Below are 18,412 nucleotides of genomic sequence, written 5' to 3'. Positions count from 1 at the left end.
GGGAGACGATGCTGGGAAAGGTGAAACTAGTGGTATCCTGAGCTTGGTGGAGAGGGTTGGTCTGGGAGCCTAATCTACATGCACAGAAAGCCAAGGGCTAGGGAGACGGTCCTGGCAGCGTTTATGTTCCAAGTTTCAACTAACTTTAAGGCTCACCCAGCTGTATTTCTTCTCCACTTTGGCTCCATGGGGTACAAACTTTCCTGTCTGCCTTAACTCTTAGGAAGTGGGTTTTTATCATTTGCCACTAAGAGAGGCGACAAGAGGGTAGTGGTTAAGCATGTAGGCTCTGGAACCAGCTGCCTTGGTTTGAACCCCAGTTGTTCCTCTTATCAGCAATGTGACCTTGGATAAGTCAGTCTTGCTAGGTCCCAAATCCGTCCTGCAAGATGTTATCAGTGGCCTTTGAGAATGGAATGAGTTAACACATATCAGATGCTGGCTCAGTGCATGGTAGCTCTAGTGAAAGAACCAGGCCCCCAGCCTGCTGGTAGCAGGGAACAGCAATGCTGGGCTGGGTGAAGGCAGGAGTGAGAGATGGGCAGTTGGCTTCCTGACTGGTCCACCTGCCAGGTCTCCAGCACACTGGGCGGGGCGTGGGAGTTGGGAGTCGGGGATGCTGAAGTAACTAACCATAGGCTAAAGTGGTGGTGATGCTAGAAGTGACTGTTTATTGAACACCAACTATGTGTTTTTTGTTTTTTTGTTTTCATGAAACAGAGTCTTACTCTGTTGCCGAGGCCAGAGGGCAGTGGTGCAATCTTGGCTCACTGCAACCTCTGCCTCCTGGGTTCAAGCAATTCTCCTGTCTCAGCCTCCCAAGTAGCTGGGAATACAGACATGTGCCACCACGCCTGGCTAATTTTTGTATTTTTAGTAGAGACTGGGGTTTCGCCATGTTGGCCAGGCTGGTCTCGAACTCCTGATCCACCCACCTCGGCCTCCCAAAGTGCTGGGATTACAGGTGTGAGCCACCACGCCCGGCCGAAAATCATTACTTTAAAAAATGCATTTTAGCCGTATCATTTGGCGATGCAGAAGTATACATAAGAAGAGCTCAAAGAGCTTGTCTCTGCAGGTGGATGGCAAAAAGAGACACGTGAGGAGATGACACACGTATGTGTTATTTTGGTTAAAAAAATAAAAACATTAAAAATACAAAGAGGAGACATTTAAAGAAGAAGGTTTTGAGCCGGGCATAGTGGTTCACACTTGTAATCCCAGCACTTCGGGAGGCCGAGGCAGGTCAGGTTTGTGGTCAGGAGCTCAAGACCAGCCTGGCCAACATGGTGAAACCCGGTCTCTACTAAAAATACAAAAATTAGCCGGGCGTGGTGGCGGGTGCCTGTAGTCCCAGCAACTCAGGAGGCTGAGGCAGGAGAATCACTTGAACCCAAGAGGTGGAGGTTGCAGTGAGCTGAGATTTCGCTACTGCATTCCAGCCTGAATAACAGAGTGAGACTCTGTCCAAAAAAAAAAAAAAAGAAGGTTTTGATATATGTGCTTAATGTCCTACCGTTTTCCATCTGAGGATGGAGCTGGGTCATCCCTCCATCCATCACTCTCACTCGAATTCTCTTGATTAGAAAGAAGCTGGCCAGGCACAGTGGTGCACACCTGTAATCCCAGCATTTTGGGAGGCCAAGGCGGGCAGATCACTTGAGATCAGGAGTTCGAGACCAGCTTGGCCAACATGGTGAAACCTCATCTCTACTAAAAGTACAAAAAATAGCCAGGCATGGCGGCAGGGGCCTCTGATCCCAGCTACTTGGGAGGCTGAAACACAAGAATCACTTGAACCTGGGAGGTGGAGGTTGCAGTGAGCCAAGAACACACCACTGCACTCCAGGCTGGGTGACAGAGCAAGACTGTCTCAAAAAAATAAAAAATAAAATAAAATAATTTTAAAAAAAGAAAGAATCAAGAGTAGGAAGGGGAGAACTGCTGACATGCCAAGAGGGCACAGGCGTGAGGACCCCACACCCCCACGATGTTCACACTCCCACTGGCCTGCAGAGGCCAGGCCAACACCCTGTGGCTCCATCTTTCCCACCCTGAGCCCCTTACCCAGCCTGATATCTCCCTCAAGGGTCATCAGCACGTTGCCGGCTTTCAGATCTCGGTGGATGATCCTCTTGCTGTGCAGGAAGTTGAGGGCTTCTAGCATCTGGCGGCAAACGACCTGTATCTGGGGCTCCGTGAGGCCTCTGTCCAGCTCTGGAAATGGAGGAGAACAGCTGTCAATTCAGTAAGCACTCACCACAGGTAACTGAAATGTCAGGCCCACGCCTGACTTCAGGTGATCCACCTGCCTCGGCCTCCCAAAGCGCTGGGATTACATGCATGAGCCACTGCGCCCAGCCTAATTTTGTTTTGTTTGTTTTTTTGAGACAGGGTCCCACTCTGTTGCCCAGGCTGGAGTGTAGTGGATCATGGCCCACCGCAGCCTCGACCTCCCGGGCTCAAGCAATCTTCCCACCTCAGCCTCCCCAGTAGCTGGAACCACAGGTGTGTGCCACCACACTCAGCTAGTTTATAAAAAAATTTTTTTGGCCGGGCACAGTGGCTCACGCCTGTAATCCCAGCACTTTGGGAGGCAGAGGTGGGCGGATCACCTGAGGTCGGGAGTTCAAGACCAGCCTGACCAACATGGAGAAACCCTGTCTCTACTAAAAATACAAAATTAGCTGAATGTGGTGGCGCATGCCTGTAATCCCAGCTACTCGGGAGGCTGAGGCAGAAGAATCGCTTGAACTCGGAAGGCAGAGATTGCGGTGAGTCGAGATCATGCCATTGCACCCCAGCCTGGGCAACAAGAGTGAAACTCTGTCTCTAAATAAATGATTTGTTTTGTGGAGACAGAGTCTCACTACACTGTCCAACCTGGTTGTCTTGGACTCCTAGCCGCAGTGATCTCCTACCTTGGTTTCCCAAAGTGTTGGGATTACAGGCATGGGCCACTGTGCCTAGCTAATACACTTTTTTTTTTTTTTGAGATGGAGTCTCTGTCACCCAGGCTGCAATGCAGTGGCGTGATCTTGGCTCACTGCAATCTCTGCCACCTGGGTTCAAGTGATTCTCCTGCCTCAGCCTCCCGAGTAGCTGGGATTACAGGCACCTGCCACCGGACCCAGCTAATTTTTGTATTTTTAGTAGAGATGGGCTTTCACCATCTTGGCCAGGCTGGTCTTCAACTCCTGACCTCGTGATCCACCCGCCGCAGCCTTCGTAAGTGCTGGGATTACAGGCGTTACCCACCACGCCCGGCCTGATACACTTTTTAAAGCCAGGAATATCGAGGTATAATTTACATATAGAAAAAATTCACTTTTTTTAAGGTATACAGTTTTATAAATTTTGACAAACATATTCAGTCATGGAACCCCCATCACAATTTAGATACAAAATCCATCCATCATCCTCCAAGATTCCCCTGTGACCTTTGTAGTAAACTCTTCCCCTGTTTCCAGTCCCTGTGTAATCACTAATTTGTTTTCTGTGCCTACAGTCTTGCCTTTTTCTAAAGTGTCATATAATTGGAATCATACAATATGCAGCCTTTTGAGTCCAACACATTTTTAGAAATAGTTTTCAATTACACAGCAATGCATGAATACCTTCTTCTTATTAAAAAAACTACAACACTGCAAAGTCTCCTTTGACACCACATCTAATCGTAGCCTCTCATCCTTTCCACGATAAGAGGGTGGAGACCCAAGATGTTTTTTGTTTGTTTGTTTGTTTGTTTGAGACGGAGTCTCCCTCTGTCGCCCAGGCTCACTGCAAGCTCCGCCTCCCGGGTTCACGCCATTCTCCTGCCTCAGCCTCCCGAGTAGCTAGGACTACAGGTGCCCACCACCATGCTCGGCTAATTTTTTGTATTTTTAGTAAAGACGAGGTTTCACCACGTTAGCCAGGATGGTCTCGATCTCCTGACCTTGTGATCCACCCGCCTCGGCCTCCCAAAGTGCTGGGATTACAGGCTTGAGCCACCGCGCCCGGCCAAGACCCAAGATGTTTAATAGCCAGCAAGGCATGGCCAACCATATCTATTCCAATCAGAACAGGCCCTGGGTGTTACATAGAATGGCCCCACAGTGACATACCACGTGGGTATTCTCTCCAACTCACAAAAGGGCCAGTCCTGTGCCCCAAAGCCTCCAAAAAGAGAAACCTGGAATGGACCTCAGGGAATGGACCCCTGGGCCCCAAGCTCAGGCCAGTAATGCTTCCCAGCCATGCGGGGCAAAGGGGAGATGGATGGAGGGGCGGAAACTCCTCTACGCAGGGCAGGCATCTGCAGGAAAGTCAACCCTAAACAGAGAGCTGCAACGAGGACCTGGCTCTGAACTTGTCAGCTGTCCCCATTTCAGCTTTTCTTCGCACATCATCATTCCCAAAATGTTCCTTTAACTGCTGCCACCAACAGGGGGAAAGCTGCCTAGGGCTGGAGCAGTCAGGACCACGAGGAGAATTGGGACGGGAGCCAGAGCAGGGTTTGCCTGCTGGCTGAGCCGTAGTCTAGGTCACGCCCCAGCTGTGAATGAGGTCGAGGACACAGTACACTTCAATGCCTTTTCCATCTCTGATACTCCCCTCCAGCTAAGCTCATTCAGTTAAGCTGCATACCAGGGGACACAGAGGGTGCTAGCTGGCTTCCATTTTCCCCTTCTTTTTTTAGTATCAGAACATATGGCTACCCAGCTAGAAAACCACATTCCCCAGCCTCCATTCCAGCTGTGTGTGATATGCTACAGCCAATGACACATAAATCCAGGTGCCATGTGGAGCTTTTCTGAAGTCTCTTTAAAAGAGTCTTCAGTGTGGGGTAGGGATGGGTGGTTATTCTACCCTCTTGTCTACCCTGCTGCTTGGAATTCAGATGTGATGGCTGGAGCTCCCACACCATCTTGTCGTCAAGGGCAGAAAACCAGCATGAGAATGGGGCTAACACAGAGGACGGTGGGGCCAAGAGTTAGATAAAGAAATCAAGTCCATATCATAACTCTTTATTTATTATTTTATTTTTTTGAGCCAGGGTCTTACTCTGTCACCTGGGCTGGAGTGCACTGGCATGATCTTAGCTCAATGCAACCTCTGCTTCCTGGGCTCAAGCAATCCTCCAGCCTCAGCCTCCCAAGTAGCTGGGATTACAGGTGCAAACCACTAACGCCCAGCTAACTTTTGTATTTTTTGTAGAGACAGCGTTTTGCCCTGTTGCCCAGGCTGGTCTCAAACTCCTGAGCTCAAAGTGATCCACCTGCCTCGGCCTCCCAAAGTGCTGGGATTACAGGCGTGAGCCACTGCCCTCCATCTCTTATTATAACTCTTTAAAAACTCCTGGAACAAGCTGTGCCTGAAGCTAGCCATCCTTGAAGTCTTCAGTTATTTGTGCAAATAAATTCCACCTCCCACAATCCCCACCTTTCCCCCACCTAAAAAAGTTTGAGTATTTTTGGCTCCTTATAACCCGAAGTCTCAATTCATACCAGACTATCACTTTTATACTGTTAGATTCTATCCCCCCAAATGATAATCTTCAAAGGCAGTGCCTGCTGACAGAAGGCACACCCAAGAGCCATATAACATGTGCCATGTATCCTCCCCGCTACTGTCATCTACCTGGGAACTTGGTGGGGCAGTAAGTGGCTCTGTAATGAAGGCTTGTGGGTCCTACATTTCTACAGCCCGGGATGGGGATGGACTACTGTAAATTTCACACATTCCTGAGATGGGTTTGGATCATAATCCTAAAAGACACCATCTCAAATACCATAAATCCCAAATGTTGAAATCCCCAAAGATCAAAATCCCTAAAGTCTAAAATCCTAAAAATCTCAATCACAGGATAGTTGTATCCTGTGAGGCCAACTCTTATGAACGGTCTCTGTGCAACTGCCCATAATCTCTCCCTGTAATATACTTGGTCATATGTTAAATTTGAAAAAACTAAATGGTCTTTAGTATATATAAATATATATATTTTTCCCCACTATTTTAAATAGTCAGCACTACTTTTTGCAATTCACTATGCTATGTATTTCATCTTCACATCATTTTCAATACTGGAGGTATAAATGGTGTAGAGACTTTGAGAGAGTTCTAATTCCTTTTATGCGTTTGTTGCAAATTTGACTCCCTGAAAGTGTATTATCTCAGCATTGCTGGTGTGTAAGCATTGTGCATGTATGTAAAAATGTTGAAAGTTCCTCAATAAATATAGGGATGTCCTTTTGGTACATCCGCATTTGTGAAAGATAAACTTTCTCCAGATCCTGGCTCTTTCGGCATCTGCATATGCCCTAGTGAGCCACTGAGGGTTTTGATCAATCTCGTCAACAGGCTTTGGTTGTCCATTACAGTATTTCAGACAACAGCTATAAAGCTGTGTGTACACAATCATCAATCCTGGTGATATGCAATTATACATCTCCCTTTTTGACCTATTTCTTTATGGGTACAAGTCATCTGCTCGTAATTTTTTTTCTTTTTTTTTTTGAGATGGAGTCTCACTCTGTCTCCCAGGCTGGAGTGCAGTGGCATCATCTTGGCCCACTGCAACCTCTACCTCCTGAGTTCAAGTGATTGTCCTGCCTCAGCCTCCCAAGTAGCTGGGATTACAGGCGCCTGCCATCACGCCCAGCTAATTTTCGTATATTTAGTAGAGATGGGGTTTTGCCATGTTGGCCAGGCTGGTTTCAAACTCGTGGCCTCAGGTGATCCGCCCACCTCGGCCTCCCAAAGTGCTGAGACTACAGGCGTGAGCCACCGTGCCCAGCCAATCTGCTCATAATTGTTACACCTATGCAAACATCCTTGGTATAGCTGTTTATGCTTGCAAAATATGTATGTTATTACTGCCTATTTGATTGTGTAAAGTGGCCTATGAAGCGCCTTCATGTTTTTGTATTTCTCAAATTCCCCTTTAAAATATAAATAAATATCAAGAATTAAAAAAAAATTTTAGAATTATATTTTTGGGATTTTGATCTTTCAGGATTGTACTTGACAGGATTTGAGACTTCAGGCATTTTGCTCTTTTGGAATTTCACATTCAGGTTTATGGCATTCAAGACTATGTCAGGACTACGATTGGCTCCCTCCTGAGGTAAACTCAGGGAAAATACCTTGAATGGTGTGACGTTATCCTAAGTGCGTCTCCTCTTCTGGGCCATCCCAGAATCCTGGACATATCACTCAACCTTCCAGGCCTCTCCTCAGCCTCTCTGCACTCACTGCCCTGCAGGGTGGCATGAGCCAGGGATGCTGCAGGATGGGCCATGGTCCATGGTTAGGAGTGGGTCACCCAGACCTGGGTTCACAGCTCTCCTGTGTGATCTGGGTGAGTCCCTTAACCTTTCAAGTGTCAGCTCAATCAAAAATAAAAGTGATACTTGCCTGTAATCCCAGCACTTTGGGAGGCCGAGGTGGGTGGATCACCCGAGGTCAGGAGTTCGAGACCAGCCTGGCCAACATGGTGAAACCCCATCACTACTAACATACAAAAATTAGCCAGGCATGGTGGTGGGCACCTGTAGTCCCAGCTACTCGGGAGGCTGGGGCAGAAGAATCACCTGAACCCGGGAGGTAGAGGTTACAGTAAGCTGAGATTGCGCCACTGCACTCCAGCCTGGGCAACAGAGTGAGACCCCATCTCAAAAAAAAAAATAAATAAATAAATAAATAAAATACTCTTCCTGATTTTATACCTGAGGATTAGAGGAGGACCACATATGGGAACGTGGCTACCACACTCTCTGGCATATAGTGACTATTCACAAAGGAATGGCCACTGCTAACATTTCACTGTGGTCATCGTCATCATCACTGCTCAAGCCTGCCCAGGACATTGAGAACTGACACTGTCCCCACGGAGCATTTACTGAATGTGTGGGTATCCCCATTTTTCAAAGACCTTCCTCGGGTACCTCGGTTCCACCTCCTGAGAGTGTGTGGGGTCCTGCAAAGAAGGCATCACACCCATCTTAGATCAAGAGGCCTCGAGAGGGAGAGTGGCCAGTTCAAGGACACACGGCTTCTGGAACAGGGAGAGATGGTCTTCCAGCGAATGCCCTGCATTCTCTTCAAGAACCCGACCCCCCCGTCTCTACTAAAAATACAAAAACAAGCCGTGCATGGTGGCACGGACCTGTAATCCCAGGCTACTCGGGAGTCTGAGGCAGGAGAGTCGTCTGAACCTGGGAGGCGGAGGCTGCAGTGAGTGAGCTGAGATCACACCACTGCATTCCAGCCTGGGCAACAGAGCAAGGCTCTGTCTCAAAAAAAGAAAGAAAGAAAGAAAGAACCTAAACCCTGCTCCCAAAAGCAGACAAAGCAGAGAGGTGCTCAAAGAGGCCATGGGAACTGATGGAATGGGAGAGTGGAGGTCCCAGTCCTAGACAGAGCCGTCCAGCAGTCAGGCTTAGGACTCCAAACGAGTCGTCTGGTCCCGGCAATGCACTGAATCAAGTAAGACTCACCCAGCATGATGGCGTCCACGGCTCCCCCTGGACAGAACTCAATCATGATCTGCAGAAAACACAGGGCAAAGTGACAATGAGTGGGGCTGCCCAGCCGTCGAGACAGGAACCCCACAGGCCCATTGGGCAGGGTCCACCTGTGCCCAATGCCTGGGTGCCCCTGCTCCCCAGCCCTTCCTCCTTCTGCCTTGGGAGCCCGTCCCCCTCCCCCAGTGGGCCTCAAACCTCACTGGAGGCTCTGACACCCAGAGGAGCCGCTTGGGTGCTTCATTTTCTGAAGAAGGAAAACTAAGTTGCTATGAAGACCTGAAGCTTCAGCAAACAGCCTCTTCAGACAAGCCCACACCCTCCCTCCTCGCTCCCGCCTATGCGCCTGGTGCCCACCTGCCAGCTGCCCTGTTTCCTATGCTCCACAGCCAAGAACCTCAGGACCCCTTCCCCCCGGCCAAGCTGGCCAAGTCCTTTCAGAATCCCAGCACCTGTCTCAGGCTCCCTCCATCTTCCAGAGCCCTGGACCTTGCTGGCTCAGAACATCAGGGCCTCGAAGATCAGTTCAGATGGAGAAACTGAGCCAAAAAAGGGCATGTAACTGACCAAGGCCACAGAGATTGTTCCTGGACTGAAGCAGAGCTCCAAACCCTCAGGTCATTCATTCATTCGTCATACACCTACTTCACACTGTCAGGCTGCAGGCCCCGGGAGAACAACCAGATCTAGGCCCTCAAGGGGCTCCCAGCCTAGTGGAGGGGCAGAAAGGACGATTACAGTAGAAAGGCTCTTCCTGACCTTGTGATCCGCCCGCTGCACTCCAGCCTGGGCAATAGAGGGAGACTCCATCTCAAAAAAAAAAAAAAGCTCTTCGAGCCCTGGTTCACTCCCATTCTCACTCTTTCTGGCCCACTCTGGGCTCTTTGCATAGATGCTTTTTCTTTTCTTTTTTCTTTCTTTTCTTTTTTTTTTTTTAGACAGAGTCTTGCTCTTGTCGCCCAGGCTAGAGTGCAATGGCGCAATCTTGGCTCCACCTCTGGGGTTCAAGTGATTCTCCTGCCTCAGCCTCCTGAGTAGCTGGGATTAAAGGCACCTGCCACCACACCTGGCTAATGTTTGTGTTTTTAGTAGAGATGGGGTTTCACCATGTTGGCCAGGCTGGTCTCGAACATCTGACCTCAGGTGATCCACCTGCCCTGGCCTCCCAAAGTGCTGGGATTACAGGTGTGAGCCACCCTGCCTGATCTCTTTTTTCTTAAAGTAGGGCTACAGGTGGTTGAGGAAGAGGGATGGCATCACAAACTTCAGGACAGGCAGAATCACCTCTTAGCTTCCAGCTCCTGGCCCCTGCTTGTTGTGAAGTTCCTTCAACCCAGCTCAGCAGAGGCCCTGGAGAGTGGGGCAGCCAAGAAGACCCACGCTGTCTCTAAACAGGAAAGAAACCCTCAGCCATGGTCCAGCTGGACCAGAGACAGCTCTCCAGCCAGAGGAGGGTGGGGCAGCCTTAGGAATCTGATGAGGCCTCCAGTTTGTGGCTGACCTTCCAGGGGCCTCCTGGCAATGTAAATATGACCCTGAGGTCATACGTGAGTCCTATGAGGATGTGGTGATGCGTGGCTTTGGAGCCAGTCACGGCTGGGCCCATGGCCCAGGTCCACCGCTCACTAGTGTGGCCTTGGACAGGTCACTTCAATCCTCTGAGACTGCATCCTCAGCTGTAAAATGGGGCTGCTGATGCTGTTGCTCTGAACTGGGACCCCACCACTGGGCTACACTAGGGGTATAAGCCGGGCTGGGATGCACAAAACCACAGCAGATAAAACAGGGGACTTTAACGTGGGCCAGGGATACTAGAGATACTAGGTTCCAGGGGTAGCAACCATTCCAGGCCCTGCCAGGCTTGCCACATGCTGTGGAGGGCTGTGTGCCATGGCAGACAGCTGTCAAAGGCGGCACGGCCCACTTCCACACCACTGCCTGCTGAGGAGGAAGGAGGCGTTCTGGGTCACTCTGGTCCTGCCTGGTCATCAACAATGGGCCTGACCTCAGCTTCCCCAAGACTTCTCTCTAACACTACAGTGACCTGTCACCCTTGAATAAAAGTCATCAGAAATGGATCCATGCATGCCAATCCCAAACGCCAAGGAAGAGGTACTTCCTCCATCCACTTGTTCATCATTCATTCGTCCATTCATTTGTTCACTCTTACCCAACCATCACCCAACCAGCTTGTTCCCAGCGGCAAGGGAACAGACAGAGGTGACTTGGAAACAGGCAATGACCTTTTGAAGCACAGCATATCATTCTGCCTTGTAGTAATTCTCAGCTCCACAAAAGAGGAAGAAAAATTCTACTAACTGCTAGAAAAAAACCAAGCCACAAGAGGTGATGATGGAAAAGAAGCAAAACTCAGTGACCATGCAAGGCCACTTACTAGCTGGGCGACCTGTGAGATGGGGATGATACACCCTAACACTCATGGAAATGATAAGCTCATCCAGGCCTTGACACGTGCCGGGCCCCAGGTTGGGACTCAGTTATGTGAGCTGTCACTATGATTCTTTCCTTGAGTTCCTGGATCTGTTTTTCTCATTTATTTTTGTTTGGGTTTTTTGAGGCTCCGTGAAAGCCATCCTCTCCCCTCTCACCCAGAAATGTTCCTGTGCCATTCTACTGAATCCTTGCACATCTTGAAGTTCTGATCACCAAACCCTGGTTGGGAACCCCTGGTTAGCCTCCCTAACACCTACTATCTGTATGGCCTTAGACAACCACCAATCCTCTCTGTAAAATGGGCTAGTATTACGTGGCTCTAGGATTTACTATAAGGAACAGATGAGGTGGTACTTATAAAGACCTAGTCCTAGGCTGGGGGCAGTGGCTCACTCCTATAATCCCAGCATATTGGGAAGCTGAGGCAGGCAGATCACCTGAGGTCAGGAGTTCGAGACCAGCCTGGCCAAAATGGCAAAACCCCGTCTCTACTAAAAATACAAAAAGTAGCCATGCGTGGTGGCGGGCGCCTGTAATCCCAGCTACTCGGGAGGCTGAGGCAGGAGAATCACTTGAACCCAGGAGGCAGTGGCTGCAGTGAGCCGGGATCGCACCGCTGCATTCCAGTCTGGGTGACAGAGCGAGACTCTGTCTCAAAAAAAAAAACAAAAAAAAAACCCAGTCCTAACACACCGTGGATATGTAACAAGGTCAGACACTTCCCCCTTCTCCAACAAGGTGCCAACACAAAAGAAAAGTTTGTAAACTTGGGGTCGAGACCTGGTGTGCCACTTAATTGACTATGTGACCCTGGATAAGTCAATCTCCCTGAGCCTCCATTTCCCCATCTGTAAAATGGCCTAATAATATCTTACCTCCAACTTCATTGAGAAAGTTAAATGAGATTCCTTACATGAAAGAACAGCATGAAAGCCACACAGTTAATATGTGTTTGTTAAATCTCTACCAAATGAAATCACCAGTAAGTTTCATGCTTAGATCACGTCACTCAGGATTCCTACAAAAATACACCTTCCTCTCAGTCTGATTCCTAGGGAAAACAAAATAAAACAAAGAAATGCCTTCCCAGAACTACAATTTCTTCATGTATTTATTTATTTATTTTTGAGAACTAAAATTTATGGACATGCCATCAGCTGTTCTTTTTTTTTTCTGACGGAGTCTCACTCTGTCGCCCAGGCTGGAGTGCAGTGGCACGATCTTGGCTCACTGCAAGCTCCACCTGCCGGGTTCACACCATTCTCCTGCCTCAGCCTCCCGAGTAGCTGGGACTACAGGCGCCCCCCACCATGCCCAGCTAATTTTTTGTATTTTTTGGTAGAGGCAGGGTTTCACCGTGTTAGCCAGGGTGGTCTCGATCTCCTGACCTTGCAATCTGCCCGCCTCAGCCTCCCAAAGTGCTGGGATTACAGGCATGAGCCACCACGCCCGGCCTGTCATCAGCTATTCTTAAGAGTCAGTATGAGAAGTGACCAAACCCAGGCAGTTCCTGCATCTTTCAGTGAAACTGTCCCTTACACAACACTCTTACACAATGTCCCTGTGCCCTCTCCAGAGGTCAGCACTAGGAAAGCTCATGCACTCTGACAACCTGCTTGCTCCCTCTTCTGCAGTTCAAGAGCTCCACAACCCCTTGAGCTTCCCTTTTATTTATTTATTTATTTTTTTGCCTTGGCTGCTGGGAAGCTCTGGGTTAAGTTCCTCAGCTTTGGCTTGACTCCCAGGCCTTACTTGCTTTTTTTAGTATCTGGGTCTTAACATTTTTACCTTCAGCTTATCAGTGGCAGGAGGGCTACAGGGCACTGGTATTATAAACTTGTCAGGGTTTTTTGCAGAAATACATGGGGTTTAATTAATAAAACAATAGTCTCAATAGTAACAGATAAAATAATAGTTGAATGTATCTCCCAAAAGGCATGTGTTGGAAACTTAATCCCCAATAACAGTGTTGGGAGGTGGGGCCAACAGTAATGGGAGGTGTTTAGACCATGAGGGCTCCACCCTCATGAATGAATTAGTGCTGATTATAAAAGGGCTAGAGGCTGTGAGTTCAGTTGCTGGCTCTCTCCTGCAGGCCCTCTTGCTCTTTCCACCTTCCACGATGGCAAGAAGGCCCTCGCCAGATGCAGGGCCCTCAACCTTGGACTTCCCAGCCTCCAGAGCCATGAGCTAGATACATCTCTATTGTTTACAAATTACCCAGTCTCAGGTATTCTGTTATAGCAGCATAAAATGCACTAAGACAATGGTAATAAATATGAATAAAATAATAATCTCAATGCTTTAGGAAATTACTAAATATGCATGCTTAGAAAAAAGACTGGAAGCACAAAACCCATAGAAGGATTACAGGTAGTTTGTATTTTTATGTATTATATTCAATAAATACGTATTATGAAATTGTATATTAGAAATAAACATGATTTTTAAATTTTTAATTTTTTGTTATTTTTTTAATTCAACCTAGGGGCTTTAGTTTGTTTGGTTTTTTTTAATGGAAAGAACTGACCTAGAATAACCTACTGCTACAGATACATCTATTCTTCTGATTGGGATGGGGAATCCGTGCCCACCCATGATGAAGGTCCCAGTGGTCTAGTCCCCTGCTTCCTGGATAAAGGGAGGCTCCTCAGGATCGAAAGCTAAAGGCCTCTAAGCCCTCATCAAGTCCAAAGTGAAACCGCTCCAGTGCCAAGGACGGATTTCTTGAACCTGTCAAGGGCATAAGCAGCCTATATTTGCAGGTGGCTCAGTGTCTTCCCAGGACCTGAAGAACTGAGGTTTGTGGTCAGTTTAACGCATTGATAATTATCAACTGAGTGTCTACCAGGGGCCCTACTTTGCTAGGTAACAGTAGGGGCCACAAACACTAGTGATCAACAAACACTATCTGAGCTCCTAATGCGTGGCAAGCCTGGGGACTGAGGACCCAGGGAGAATCAAACAGGTCCCTGCCCCAAGATCACCAGCTGAGGAAGATGTAGAGATGAGAGGTGCAGGCCCATGGTGACTGTGTAACCCAGAAGCCTGTGGACACACTCATTAACCTGCCTTAGAGCTATCCCAGAGGAAGCAGATATCCAGGCTGAGTTCTGAAGGGTGAATTTACCACATGGGGAAGGGTAAAGGCATTCCTGGCAGAACACAGAAGCAGAGGTGGGGCAGCATGGAAAAGCGTGGAAGTGGGTAATGGTGGCGCATTCCATGGGGTTCCAAAGGATGGGAATCCAGCAGGCTGGAGGTCAATTGGAACTAGAACTTGAACATCTCAAAGTATGAACATAATCTGGAGAGCTGTGTGTGTGTGTGTGTGTGTGTGTGTGTGTGTGTGTGTGTGTGTGTGTGTCTGGGGAGATACACCAAAGGGTTTAAGCAAGGGGTGTTGTAGACAGGCTTTTGCTTTGGAAAGATCCCTCTAGATGCATTATTAAAGAAGGAAAAAACAGTGGGTTTGGGACAAACAGCGAAGAGGCCATTTCATAAGTCCAGGTGTCCTGGGCACCATGGCTACCTCCCCCTCCACATGCAGCATTTCTTCCTTCCCCTTCGTGAAACAGCCATGAGAACTGGGTAGGACTTACCCATCCCCTGCAAGGGAGGGGTAGAAGCAGGGTGCTAAGCCAGTCAGGAAAATTTTCTGCCTCTTGGCCTGACTCAGGGCTGGTGTCATCAGAGCTAAGCTGGTGAGTTGTGCTTGATGGTGTGGAATGCCATGTCGTCTCACTCTGGAGCTAATTAGGAAGCACACGGCTCTGATGGTTGCAGGAAACCACATTGCAACCACGAGAGAAGTGGGTGTGAAGACAAAGCTAATACACAGAGGAAGACAGAGAGAATCACAGGAAAATGGAGAACAAGCCTGCTCCCTACTGACTTTTTAGGCAGAATATGCAAACGAATTAATTTCTGCAGCTGTTTAGTAGGTTAGTTTAAGGTTTGCTGTCACTTGTTACCAAAAGTACCTGATCCCACACTTGGCAGGAGATGATGAGTAATCACATTCTCCATGTGGCAGACTCCAGGTTGTACCAGCTGAAAATGCTACACCAATGGCTCTCCAACTTGAACGTTCAGCAGAGTGCTTGTTAAAACAGATCACTGGGCCGGGCGCGGTGGCTCACGCCTGTAATCCTAGCACTTTGGGAGGCCGAGGCGGGCGGATCACGAGGTCAGGAGTTCGAGACCAGCCTGGCCGATATGGTGAAACCCCTGTCTCTACTAAAAAAATACAAAAAATTAGCCGGGCGTGGTGGCAGGCGCCTGTAGTCCCAGCTACTCGGGAGGCTGAGGCAGGACAATGGCGTGAACCTGGGAGACGGAGCTTGCAGTGAGCCGAGATGGCGCCACTGCACTCCAGCCTGGGCGACAGAGCAAGACTCCATCTCAAAAAAACACACAAAAAAAACAGATCACTGGGTCCCACTGCAGAGCTTCTGATTCAGTGGGTCTGAAGTAAGGTCCAAGAATCTGGTTTCCAACAAGTGCTCAGAGGCTGCTGCTGTTGCTGGACCCCTGGCCACACTTTTGAGAACTACTGCTCAATGGGAATTTATAAGAGCAGGAGGCCTGGACCCTAGGACCACATCTCTCCTCCCCTTAACAAAAGGCACTCTGAGACATTGGTAGAGAAACTTGGGGGCAAACTGACAGAAGTACTGCCTCTTTTATGGTCCTTGTTATCCTAAATTTCATCACCAGTGTTCCTTTTTCTCTTGCCTCAAACCAAAGAGCGAGGGGCTTTGGTAGGATGTATGATCATCCTCATCAGCCTTTACCAAGAGATGGTTTGAGAAGCCTTGAGTATTCACATAGAAACTTTGGGAGGCGGAGGTGGGTGGATCACCTGAGGTCAGGAGTTCGGGACAGCCTGGCCAACACAGTGAAACCCTGTCTCTAATAAAAATACAAAAATTAGCCAGGTGTGGTGGCGCACACCTGTAGTCCCAGTTACTTGGGAGGCTGAGACAAAAGAATCATTTGAACCTGGGAGGCAGAGGTTGCAGTGAGCCAAGATCACGTCACTGCACTCCAGCCTGGGAGACAGAGTGAGACTCCATCTCAAAAAACAAAAGATAAACAACAGTAAGTGTTGGCAGGAATATGGAGAAATCAGAACCTTCATACACTGATGGTGGTAATATAAAATGTGCAGTCCAGGCACTTTGGGAAAGAGTCCAGCAGTTCCTCAATATGTTAAACATAGCATTACCATTGATCCAAATGGCAATTCCCTCTTACATATAGATCCAAAAGAATTTTTAAAATATGTTCATTAGCTAAACAGACTAAGATAAAAACTGAAATTATGGCCAGGCATGGTGGCTCACGCCTATAATCCCAGCGCTTTGGGAGGCCGAGGCAGGTGGATCACCTGAGGTCAGGCATTCAAGACCAGCCTGGCCAACATAAAGAAACCCTGTCTCTACCAAAAATACAAAAATTAGCCAGGCTTGATGGTGCACGCCTGTAATCCCAGCTTCTTGGGTGGTTGAGGTATGAGAATCACTTGAACCCAGGAGGCGGAGGTTGCAGTGAGCCGAGATCACACCACTGCACTCCAGCCTAGGCAACAGAGTGAGACTCTGTCTCAAATAAATAAATAAATAAACAAAAGAAAGAAAAAGAAAAAGAAAGAAAAAAAAAACCCTCAAATTACTACAATCAGAAATGAAAGAGGGGACACATTACTACTGATTTGACAGAAAGGACTATCAGAGAGTAGTATGAACAACTGTATGACAACAAATTGGATAAACTAGATGAAATAGAAAAATTCCTAGAAACACAACCTGGCAAGCCTGAATCATGAAGAAATAGAAGACCTGAAGAGATGTAACTTCTAAGGAGACTCAACAGTAATTTAAAACCTCCAAACAGGCTGGGCGCGGTGGCTCATGCCTGTCATCCCAGCACTTTGGAAGGCTGAGGCAGTGGATCACATGAGGTCAGGAGTTCGAGACCAGCCTGGCCAACATGGTGAAACCCCATCTCTATTAAAAATACAAAAACTTATCTGGGCGTGGTGGCAGGCACCTGTAGTCCCAGCTACTCGGGAGGCTGAGGCAGGAGAATGGTGTGAACCTAGGAGGCGGAGCTTGCAGTGAGCCGAGATCACGCCACTGCACTCCAGCCTGGATGACAGAGTGAGACTCTGTCTCAAAAATAAATAAATAAATAAAGTAAAGAAGTGAAAGAATAGCTATTCCATATGCAGAGCATGGCATCCCAAAAAATAACAGGAGGAATGTGCCCACCTAGGCACAATGCTTGCTTATATATAAGATAACAAAAACATGGAGGAGATGTGCTCTACTGCAAGGGTTTGTGATAAAGGATTGCTAATCTTTGTGTAACTACTGTCTTTCACAAAAGCCTTTATTATTATCTTTTTTTTGTTACGAAAGTTCTGGGATACACATGCAGAACATATAGGTTTGTTACGTAGGTATACACGTGCCATGATGGTTTGCTGCACCCATCAACCCATCACCTACATTAGATATTTCTCCTAATGCTATCCCTCCCCTAGCCCCCAACAGGCCCAGGTGTGTGATGTTCCCCTCCCAATGTCCATGTGTTCTCACTGTTCATATATTATTATCTTTATTTATTTATTTTATTTTATTTTATTTGTTTTTGAGATGGAGTCTCGCTCTGTCGCCCAGGCTGGAGTGCAGTGGCACACTCTCGGCTCACTGCAAGCTCCGCCTCCCGGGTTCACGCCATTCTCCTGCCTCAGCCTCTCCAAGTAGCTGGGACTACAGGCGCCCGCCACCACGCCCGGCTAATTTTTTGTATTTTCTTTTTTTTAGTAGAGACGGGGTTTCACCGTGGTCTCGATCTCCTGACCTCGTGATCTGCCTGCCTCGGCCTCCCAAAATGCTGGGATTACAAGTGTGAGCCACCGCACCCGGCCTCATATATTATTATCTTTAAAGTGAGACTTATTTTAAAACTAAGAATGTTTTTGTTCTTAAAATATCAGGACATCAGGACACTTCCTGGGTCTGTTATATCCTGGGTCTCTTTCTATTCCCTTAACTATAAACGTCTCAGGGCTAAGAATACCTAACCTCCTGAGAATGTGGCCCAGCAGGTCTCAGCCTCATTTTACCCAGCCCCTATTCAAGATTAAGTCACTCTGGTTTGAATGCCTCTGACATACTGATGCAAAGATACTCAACAAAATACTTGCAAATCATATTCAAATATTAGAAGACAGATTACACCATGACCAAGTGGGATTTATTCCTGGAATGTAAGGATGGTTCAACATACAAAAATCTATCAATGTAATATACCACATTAACACGATGAAAGGAGATAAAAAAAACCACATGATCATCTCAATTAAAGCAGAAAAAGCATTTGGCACAGTTAAACACCACTTCATGAGAAATATTCAACAAACAAAATAGAAGAAAATAATC

At 47.8% G+C, this 18,412-nt stretch overlaps 1 protein-coding gene across 1 annotated transcript in view; it reads right to left on the bottom strand.

Moving 5' to 3' along the window:
- STK10 (serine/threonine kinase 10) overlaps positions 1-18,412 on the bottom strand; it is a 144,111-nt gene that overhangs the window by 76,061 nt on the left and 49,638 nt on the right. The window contains exons 3-4 of the mRNA XM_030825107.1: positions 8,481-8,529; positions 2,068-2,217 (exon numbers count right to left, since the gene is read on the bottom strand). Of these exons, the coding sequence (XP_030680967.1) occupies positions 2,068-2,217; positions 8,481-8,529 (199 nt within the window). The remainder of the gene's footprint in view (positions 1-2,067; positions 2,218-8,480; positions 8,530-18,412) is intronic.

The sequence above is a fragment of the Nomascus leucogenys genome, chromosome 2, assembly GCF_006542625.1.
Source record: "Nomascus leucogenys isolate Asia chromosome 2, Asia_NLE_v1, whole genome shotgun sequence".
Taxonomy (NCBI): domain Eukaryota; kingdom Metazoa; phylum Chordata; class Mammalia; order Primates; family Hylobatidae; genus Nomascus; species Nomascus leucogenys.
Note: the sequence above shows the minus strand (reverse complement) of the source record. Positions and strands in the feature narration are given on the sequence as shown.